The sequence below is a fragment of the Symphalangus syndactylus genome, chromosome 12 (genome assembly GCF_028878055.3).
Source record: "Symphalangus syndactylus isolate Jambi chromosome 12, NHGRI_mSymSyn1-v2.1_pri, whole genome shotgun sequence".
Lineage (NCBI taxonomy): Eukaryota > Metazoa > Chordata > Mammalia > Primates > Hylobatidae > Symphalangus > Symphalangus syndactylus.
In genome coordinates, this window is record NC_072441.2 from 78,706,841 (window position 1) to 78,716,619 (window position 9,779).

At 54.7% G+C, this 9,779-nt stretch overlaps 1 protein-coding gene across 7 annotated transcripts; it reads left to right on the forward strand.

Annotated features, from left to right (window-relative positions):
* The first annotated feature begins 248 nt into the window (after positions 1-248).
* ECM1 (extracellular matrix protein 1) lies at positions 249-6,110 on the forward strand. 7 transcript variants are annotated; one of them, XM_063626114.1, is made up of 12 exons: positions 415-506; positions 1,162-1,326; positions 1,756-1,806; positions 1,886-1,987; positions 2,151-2,231; positions 2,331-2,411; positions 2,739-2,795; positions 3,106-3,428; positions 3,688-4,062; positions 4,904-5,124; positions 5,279-5,366; positions 5,792-6,110. In XM_063626114.1, exons 4-12 carry the CDS (start codon positions 1,933-1,935, stop codon positions 6,020-6,022), a joined length of 1,512 nt encoding a protein of 503 aa, XP_063482184.1. In that variant the 5' UTR covers positions 415-506; positions 1,162-1,326; positions 1,756-1,806; positions 1,886-1,932; the 3' UTR covers positions 6,023-6,110. The 7 variants fall into 7 exon arrangements, with proteins under 7 accessions (XP_063482182.1, XP_063482179.1, XP_063482180.1 ...); XM_063626109.1 differs by lacking the exon at positions 1,162-1,326 and having other exon boundaries at positions 264-506; XM_063626110.1 differs by lacking the exon at positions 1,162-1,326 and having other exon boundaries at positions 264-506; positions 2,742-2,795.
* The last annotated feature ends 3,669 nt before the right edge of the window (positions 6,111-9,779 follow it).

A 9,779-nucleotide genomic window follows, 5' to 3' on the forward strand; every position in this document is an offset into this window, starting at 1 on the left:
AAACTCCTTTGTGCCCTGTTTCCCCCAACCCCAGTTCATGAGTTGGCAGATCCCCTCTCTACAGAAGGCAGCATGTAGATGGAGAAACTGAGGCACAAACTAGGGGCTCAAACACCTCTTGCTCCTTGATTCTCTGAATCAGTTTCTCTTGAGGGTCATAAGAATGTTCTGTCATCAGTCCCATTCTTCTCAATCCTCTGAGGAGGCTTCAGGGTGACTTTGGGAGGCGTGGCTTCCAGAGGAGGAGCAGCTGGGACTGAGTCATGGCAGGAAGCTGAGGAGGGCGGGAGATCACACCAGACAATTATAAAAGAAGAGCCGGTCCTGAAGCTCACAACAGTAACAGCCACCAGACAAGCTTCAGCGGCCAGCCCTTCACATCCAGACTTGCCTGAGAGGACCCACCTCTGGGTGTCCAGTGGTCAGTTGCCCCAGGATGGGGACCACAGCCAGAGCAGCCTTGGTCTTGACCTATTTGGCTGTTGCTTCTGCTGCCTCTGAGGGAGGTGAGTTGGGGGATCAGCACTTAGGAGGGGGTCTGGGCTTGCATGGCAGGGGTCTGGGTCCAGGCATCCCAGACAGCTCATCACTAGCAGAGTCATTCTCCGTTTGGCTTCCCTTTTCTGAGCAGGCCCAAAGTGGGCCTGGGCCAGTGGAGCCTTTAACCAAGGAGGCAGAGAGCAGGGGCACAGAAGGAGAGGGGTTCCTAGAAACTGCTGCCAAGAAACACAGAATCCCAGTCAAATGGACAACTGACTGGGGGGTGGGTTCACAGAGTGAGGGTCTCCTGCTGATAAGGATGTAGGGAGGTGGCTGGTGGGAGAGGCAAGGGAGGGAAAAGCCCCCAGGCTGCTCAAAACCGGATTGCTGACCCAGCAAGCCCTGACTGACTCCCTGTCTGATTAGAGGAGTTGAGGGGTGTCCATCACAGACCCACCCTCCATCCAGCACAAACACATTCTTTATCTGCTTTGATGCCTGAACAAAACAGGAACCCCTCAATGCTATGGGTGGAAACTAAGAAAAAAAGGAAAAGAAAAGGAAAAAAACCACCCAGGGCACTCCTGTGGGAAGCTGCTGAGGATGTCAGCAAATCTGACCACTTCTCTGTGAAGCCCCATGCCATAATTCTTCCCAGCTCCTGGTCTTTTGTGTCTGCAGATCACCTACAAGTGACCCTTCCCTGTGCCTGTCCCAGTCCCCCAGGCCCTAAATTGAGACCTAAACTAAGGAGGAGCTGAGACTGGCTGAAGGGGAAGCACTCAACCTCCAGGAAGCCTCCTTAACCAAAGGCCTAAAGATGTTTCAAGGGCCTGGAGTAGGAAGGTGGGTGGAGGACGTGGATAGGGTAGGCTCCAACCAGCTCAAGGTCCAGATTTTTCCCTCTGAAAGCTAGAGACACATCCCAGCAGAGACTGGGGAGGACAACCCACAGCCCTGAGGGAAAGACGCTGGCAGAGGAAATGAGGGCCTCCCTCCCCAGTCCCGTATGCCATACTCCCTTTAGGCCCAACCTCTGAGCCAGTAGAGGTGGAGCTATCAGAAAGCCACAGGCTTTCTCAGAACCCAGCTGGTCATGTCTAGGTGTGTTGGGGCTGGGAGAGGATTAGGGGACACGGGGCAGGTGAATACAGAGGGGCATCTCGTGTCTTGCTTGTCTCTCCTACACTCTTGATCTCCACAGCCTCCCCATCCCTTGCTGAAGTCCAGGGAAGGCCCTCCCAGTGGCCCCTGACTTGCCCTTCTTCCCTCCAGGCTTCAAGGCTACAGGGCAGAGGCAGCTGAGGCCAGAGCACTTTCAAGAAGGTAAGAGTTTGGGGGAGCAGCATGGGATTGGGACTCCAGGAGGCATTGTGGGCTCTGATGTCTCCCCTCTTGCCTCTAGTTGGCTACGCAGCTCCCCCCTCCCCACCCCTATCCCAAAGCCTGCCCATGGATCACCCTGAAACCTCTCAGCATGGCCCTCCCTTTGAGGGACAGAGTCAAGGTAAGGTCACCACCCCATGCCCTCCTCAGTGACCCTCCAGGTTTCTAATCTGGCCTATATCCCACTTTTCAGATGGAAAAGAGGGAAGAGGCCCTCGCCCCCTCTCCCAGCCCTGGCTAGGAGAAAGGGTGGGCTGCTCACACATTCCCCCCCACTTCTATAGTACAGCCCCCTCCCTCTCAGGAGGCCACCCCTCTCCAACAAGAAGAGCTGCTACCTGCCCAACTCCCTGCTGAAAAGGAAGGTGAGCGCTTGCCCACCCTCCCTCACCTCTATCCCACTATGGATTCTGTTGACACCAGGCTGATCCCTGCTCCTTGGTGCCCTCACCTCTATCTTGCAGTGGGTCCCCCTCTCCCTCAGGAAGCTGTCCCCCTCCAAAAAGAGCTGCCCTCTCTCCAGCACCCCAATGAACAGAAGGAAGGTAAGCAGCTCCCTCTCTTCTTTACCCACCTTTACCCCATGGCCTTCCCCGAGAGCATGGGCTTCAGGGCAGACAAGATGGTGGGCTCTGCCACTCACCAGTTATATAACCTTGGGTAAGTTACATACTTCTACAAGCCTTTGTTTCTTCATCTGTAAAATTAAGGATATACCTGTTTTAGAAAGTTATGTGATTAAATGTTAAAAAATAGCATCTATTTTCACTTGCTTCTCTGCTGAGTTCTTCTTTGTGCATGTAAACTAGCCAGGCTTTCTCTGCTAGAGATGGCCATCCCAAGATGGCTTTTGCTTACTCCTTCTACCCCAGCAGACCCACCTCTTCCATATCAGGAGGAGATAATCGTCCAATCCATGCCGAGAGAGGGTGAGTGACAGCTTTGGTCTGTCCATCCCCCTGCCTTAGTGCTCAGGACCCTGGGGAGAGGAGCAGGAAGCCCGAGCCTTGAGAAGCAGGAGGAGGTGGGGGCAAGCTGTGAGCTGACACCTTTCACACCTCACTTCTCTTCTCCTTTCAGTTATTTTAAAAGGAAGAGCCACAAATTGTTCTTTCTCATTTCCCCTATATCCTCCCAATCCTTTCTCCTCCACCCCAGATTCTTTCAATCCTCCCAGCTCATCCAGCCTTTGTGGGTTCCTCCACATGTCCCTACTTCCCACCGTTTTCCCCATTCCAGGAATGCCAGCTCCATTTGGGGACCAGAGCCATCCAGAACCTGAGTCCTGGAATGCAGCCCAGCATTGCCAACAGGGCCAGTCCCAAGGGGGCTGGGGCCACCGGCTGGATGGCTTCCCCCCTGGGCGGCCTTCTCCAGACAATCTGAACCAAATTTGCCTTCCTAACCGCCAGCATGTGGTATATGGTCCCTGGAACCTACCACAGTCCAGCTACTCCCACCTCACTCGCCAGGGTGAGACCCTCAATTTCCTGGAGATTGGATATTCCCGCTGCTGCCACTGCCGCAGCCACACAAACCGCCTAGAGTGTGCCAAACTTGTGGTAAGGTTGGGTTCTTGATGCCGGGGGGTGTCCTTTAACCCCCAGACAGTATGTGTGTTTTAAGGGTTAGAGCACTAGGCCTGGGTCTGGAGGAACCTCAGGTCCCGTTCACTGGCCCTACCCTGGGCCTCCCCAGTGTGCCAGGGGAGCAGAGGACAACCACTGTTTCTTTTTTATCTGCCTGCCCAGGGTCCTTTCCTGGAGCCTGGGAGGAAGGCAGGAATGTGGAAAGTGGGCTGATCCTCCCCTCTTGCTCTAGTGGGAGGAAGCAATGAGCCGATTCTGTGAGGCCGAGTTCTCGGTCAAGACCCGACCCCACTGGTGCTGCACGCGGCAGGGGGAGGCTCGGTTCTCCTGCTTCCAGGAGGAAGCTCCCCAGCCACACTACCAGCTCCGGGCCTGCCCCAGCCATCAGCCTGATATTTCCTCGGGTCTTGAGCTGCCTTTCCCTCCTGGGGCGCCCACATTGGACAATATCAAGAACATCTGCCACCTGAGGCGCTTCCGCTCTGTGCCACGCAACCTGCCAGCTACTGACCCCCTGCAAAGGGAGCTGCTGGCACTGATCCAGCTGGAGAGGGACTTCCAGCGCTGCTGCCGCCAGGGGAACAATCACACCTGTACATGGAAGGCCGTAAGTGGGCGTCCCAGCCTCCCCGAGAGCCTGTTTGCCTGCCTGCCCATCTTCGACCTCTGATCCTGCCGGTCCATCCATCCATGTACCCCCTGCTGTGAGTGCGTCCACCCGTTCATCTGCTTGTGGCTGTCCGTCCATCCATTGTGTTCGTCACCTGAGTCTGTTCATCTTGAGCTTCGTACTACACTTCTGGCCTCCTCCACTCATGACCCACACACGCACCTGTCTACCATCCATCCATCCATCCAGCTCTGGCCTCACCTGACCTTCTCCATCCACTGTTCCAGCTCATCTCCCGACACCAGCTTGGAACTTCATCCAGGCTTCCACCCGTCCACGTTCCCAAGCCCACACATCAACAGTTGCCTCCTAACCCTCTACTTCTTTTTTTTTTTTTTTTTTTTTTTTTTTTGAGACGGAGTCTCGCTCTGCCCAGGCTGGAGTGCAGTGGCGCGATCTCGGCTCACTGCAAGCTCCGGCTCCCGGGTTCACGCCATTCTCCTGCCTCAGCCTCCCGCGTAGCTGGGACTACAGGCGCCCGCCAACACGCCCGGCTAATTTTTTTTGTATTTTTAGTAGAGACGGGGTTTCACCGTGTTAGCCAGGATGGTCTCGATCTCCTGACCTCGCGATCCGCCCGCCTCGGCCTCCCAAAGTGCTGGGATTACAGGCTTGAGCCACCGCGCCCGGCCCTAACCCTCTACTTCTTTGCCATTCCCTTTGGGCCCCTGGGGCTGGGAGCCCCTCATCTAGTTGCCAGGGACAATAAGGGAAGTCGATGGTCAGGAGAGAAGGGGCTAAGTGTCCAGCTTCTGACTTCCCTCTCTCTGGTCCACAGTGGGAGGATACCCTTGACAAATACTGTGACCGGGAGTATGCCGTGAAGACCCATCACCACTCGTGTTGCCGCCACCCTCCCAGCCCTACTCGGGATGAGTGCTTTGCCCGTCGAGCTCCTTACCCCAACTATGACCGGGACATCTTGACCATCGACATCAGTCGAGTCACCCCCAACCTCATGGGCCACCTGTGTGGAAACCAAAGAGTTCTCACCAAGCAGTAAGTCTTGCCTAGTCCTTCCCCGCTCTCTTCCTTTCCTGAAAACTTCCTTTCAGGACACGTTTGGGAAAAGCAAAATCGTGATATCCCAACCCCATCTGATGCCAGAAGATGCCCAAAGACCCTAACCCCTGCCCCTTTCACACCAACATAGTAAACATATTCCTGGGCTGATCCACAACATGACTGCCCGCTGCTGTGACCTCCCATTTCCAGAACAGGCCTGCTGTGCAGAGGAGGAGGTGAGTGTGTGGAGTCTAGTCTCCAGAGGAATGCAGGGGAGGGGAGGGAAAGAGCTAGAACTGCAGGCCACCCCTTGTCTTTAGTACCTCAAACCAGCCCTCGGTTATAATGACTAGTGGGGGAGGTGTTTTTTTCTTGGTTCCAGAAAAGTCTTCACTCTGACCTGGCCTGCTCCCCATCTCCAAGTTCCTATTATGCCCTCTCTGGGCCACAAGCTTCTGGCATTTCCAGATGTACACCTCTGTCAGTCACAAGGAATCCAGCTGTGCAAGGCAGGCTTTCACGCTCTCTGGGCCCCAGGAGGGGAACCAGGGAGAGAACAGTAGAAGCTGATGAAAGGGGGACTTTGGGCACCCAAGTATCTACATCTGTCCTTAGACCACCTCCCCACCCCATCATCTGTTTTCCTTTTCTCCTTCATCAGAAATTAACCTTCATCAATGATCTGTGTGGTCCCCGACGTAACTTCTGGCGAGACCCTGCCCTCTGCTGTTACCTGAGTCCTGGGGATGAACAGGTCAACTGCTTCAACATCAATTATCTGAGGAATGTGGCTCTAGTGGCTGGAGACACTGAGAACGTCAAGGGCCAGGGGGAGCAGGGCTCAACTGGAGGAACAAATATCAGCTCCACCTCTGAGCCCAAGGAAGAATGAGTCACCCCAGAGCCCTAGAGGGTCAGATGGGGGGAACCCCACCCTACCCCACCCCTTTGAACACTCATTAAACACCTCTTGGATTTGATGTCCTCATTGTCTATCTAATGTCTCACCCGCAGTGTTTTAAGTGGATCTTGGTGCCCTGGCCCAGGAGGGCACTGGTGTTTTCAGACACACCACAGACACAAACACACCCTCCTAAGCCTGCTTGTATTTCCTTCAGTGCCTGGCCCCTGAGGCCCACAGCCCTGCCCCCTTCACTGAGCAGATGTTCACAGGCTGTGTGATGGGACCATAACTAAACAGCTTGACGTCACTTTGCCATCTTGAATTTATTCACATATTTTGAAAGGAGTGCCACCTTGTTAGCTAGCTATCAGGACTCAAAGAAGATATGGTTCTTGGCCTTGGTGAGCCCCCAAAATGCAACAGCCCAGCCTAACATTTTTAAAGCTTCACTTTTGATCCTTAGAATCCATGCCTTCATTCATTCAATATCCTTTTTTTTTTTCTTGAGACACAGTCTCGCTCTGTCACCCAGGCTGAAGTGCAGTGGCACGATCTTGGCTCACTGCAACTTGCAACCTCCGCCTCCTGGGTTCAAGCGATTCTCCTGCCTCAGCCTCCCGAGTAGCTGGGATTACAGGCATGCACCAGCACACCCAGCTAATTTTTGTATTTTTAGTAGAGAAGGGTTTTCACCATGTTGGCCAGGCTCCCAAACTGCTCGGATTACAGGCGTGAGCCACTGTGCCTGGCCAATATCCATTTATTGAACCCCTGTCTATGCACACGCTGCTAGACTTGGGGATACACAACCAGAACACACACAGCCCCTGCCCTGAGGTTGTTCACTGTCCCTGAGCCTAGCAGGTGTGACAAGTGTTGTGGTACAGGGCCCCCAGCATGCTCTGAGCATGACAGGAACGTCCTGAGGTGGGAGTGGGGCTGGGGGCAGCACAGGTGCACAGGAGGGGCATTGAGGTCAGAGCTTCTCCAGTAGACAAGTAGAGGGTGTGAGGCCGGGTGCGGTGGCTCACGCCTGTAATCTCAGCACTTTGGGAGGTCAAGGTGGGCGGATCACGAGGTCAGGGGATCGAGACCATCCTGGCTAACACGGTGAAACCCCATCTCTACTAAAAATACAAAAAATTAGCCGGGCGTGGTGGCGGGCGCCTGTAGTCCCAGCTACTCGGGAGGCTGAGGCAGGAGAATGGCGGGAACCCGGGAGGCGGAGCTTGCAGTGAGCCGAGATTGCGCTACTGCACTCCAGCCTGGGCGACAGAGCGAGACTCCATCTCAAAAAAAATAAATAAATAAAAGAGAAGTAGAGGGAGTGAGCGGGCAGAGTGTGCACAAGGGTCAAGGCTGAAAGAGCCTGACTTTTTGGTGGCCTTCCTCTCAGATATGGCTGGAATGATAAGCAGGAGCTCATCACTAATGCCTCACCCGCAGGGTTTTAAGTGGATCTTGACGCCCTGGCCCAGGGGACACTGTTGTTTTCAAGCTGAGGATGTGTTCCGATTTGCCTTTTAAGAATGTCTAGGCCCGGCGCAGTGGCTCACGCTGTAATCCCAGCACTTTAGAAGGTCGAGGCGGGCGGATCACTTGAAGTTAGGAGTTCAAGATCAGCCCGACCAACATGGTGAAACCCCATCTCTACTAAATTAGCCAGGCGTGGTGGTGTCCCACTCCCAAACTACTCGGAAGGCTGACGCACGAGAATCACTTGAACCTGGGAGGTGGAGGTTACAGTGAGCCAGTATCGCACCTCTGCACTCAGCCTGGCCGACAGAGCGACTGTCTGAAAATAAAATAAAATAAAATAAAATAAATAAAATAAAATAAAGTAATGTCTAGTCGGAGAGCTGGGGAGGTGGCGCGCGCATGTAATCCCAGCCACCCAATGAGCTATGGTCTCGGCATTGCACTTCAACCTGCGAGACCCAGTCTCAAAAAGAAAAAAAAAAAGTTTAGTCGGCAGCCAGCCAGGCGGGACGCTGGGAGGCCAGTTCAGAGAGTGTCGTCCCAGTGCCGGAGGGAAGGAGCTGTAGCCCCCAACCTGAGCTGGACCCGAGGGTGGCGGTGACTAGGCCTCTCAAGCCCTACAAAGGTGCTCCCAGGAACCCGAGGCCTCAAGGCTGGATCTGAAAGAATCGGAATGAAGACTCGGAATGAAGAGTCCCAGGGGGACAAGTCCTGTGTGACTCCGCCGCCAGGACAACCTTCCAGAAAGCAGACTTCTCCGCCCCAGTTCTAGCGGAGACGGAGAGAGTGAACCAAGAACCATCATCCTGCGCCAGCCAGGGGCAAGCCGAGCCTCAGTTGCTCCCAAACCCACGCCCGCCTCTCCTTCCTCTCCTCCTCCACAGGATTTCGTTTATTTACTTAAGTATTTTTAGCCCAGTAGCAGTTTCCAGTACAGCGGCTCCTCAGATCTTTCGCCGGCTGTCCGCCCCACCTGTCCGTCAGCACGAGGGCCAATGAGCGGGCGAGGGCAGCGCTGTGCCCCGCCCCTGAGCCCGCAGCCCAGTCTCCGGAGCCCGGGGCTGCCTGGGCCTCCTGCCCGCCCCGCTAGTCTGGAGCTCGAGAGTGACACTGCGCATGTGCGGGCGTCATGCGCATCTTCTACGGCCTCCAAGACAGGAACCGGGGGAGGCAGGGGGAAAAGGCTGGCCCAGCTCTTCCCGTACACCCTGGTCCCACGTGTACCCTCCTTGCCTGGGTCTCCCCAGCCCACGGGGAGCGGGCGGAGTCCTGGCCCGCGAAGCCTTGTCATCTGGCGGGCGAATCCGCCAGCGGAGACATGTCTTTAAAGGGGCTTTGGGCCGGGCGCGGTGGCTCATGCCTGGAATCCCAGCACTTTGGGAGGCCGAGGCGGGTGGATCACGAGGTCAGGAGTTCAAGACCAGCCTAGCCAAGAAGGTGAAAACCCGTCTGTACTAAAAATACAAAAAAAAAATTAGCCGGGCGTGGTAGCGGGCGCCTATAATCCCAGCAGTACTCGGGAGGCTGAGGCAGAGAATTGCTTGAACCCGGGAGGCGGAGGTTGCAGTGAGATCGCGCCACCGCACTCCAGCCTGGGCGAGAGAGGAGACTCTATCTCAAAAAAAAAAGTGGGGGGGGGGGGGGCTTTGGTCTGTGCAGGAGCTTCCCGGAGATGCTTTAGAGCTGCGTTTGCAAAGTGCAGCGCCAAATGCTGCAAAGAGAGGTGAGAGTCAGAGGCGAGGAGGACCGCGGTCCCAAACCCTAGTTTAGTCTGTCGGGGAGGAGACGAAGGGAATCCGGAGAGCACTTGTAAACTACAGTGCTGAAAGAGGAGGAAGTACTGAATTGAGCATCAAATGCTGAGGGGTAAAGAATTCTCCCTAGGGACCAGCCAGCTATTAACTGGAAGCAGTGGGTTTGGATAGAGCCTGGAAGCACGGGTAGCATTGCTGTTAGCAATAAAAGGTGAACGTGTTAACATTCACTGCGATTCGTTGTATACACTATTAAAATATAACTTGCTCAATTCAGGGGCGGTGCGTAAAGTAAAGGAGTCAGAGCTCCTAACTATCGGAGAGGCCAGGGAAAGCTTCACAGAATTCAAGCTTGAGTAGGGTTTTGTTGGAAGGGAGGGATATACAAAGCATTGAATGTATGCAAAATTCAGCTAAAGTAAACAGTCCTTTTTGTGTTAGGCAGAGTGCTAAAAGTACTCTGGCTATAACGAAGACTACAACACCACCTTCAGGGACTTTAGCGTCTGTGG

Coding starts and splice junctions, on each gene's coding strand:
- ECM1 (XM_063626109.1), top strand. CDS start 437: ATGGGGACCACAGCCAGAGCAGCCTTGGTCTTGACCTATTTGGCTGTT. Junction 3,429..3,687: donor TAGAGTGTGCCAAACTTGTG/GTAAGGTTGGGT, acceptor CTCTTGCTCTAG/TGGGAGGAAGCAATGAGCCG. Junction 4,063..4,903: donor ACACCTGTACATGGAAGGCC/GTAAGTGGGCGT, acceptor TCTGGTCCACAG/TGGGAGGATACCCTTGACAA.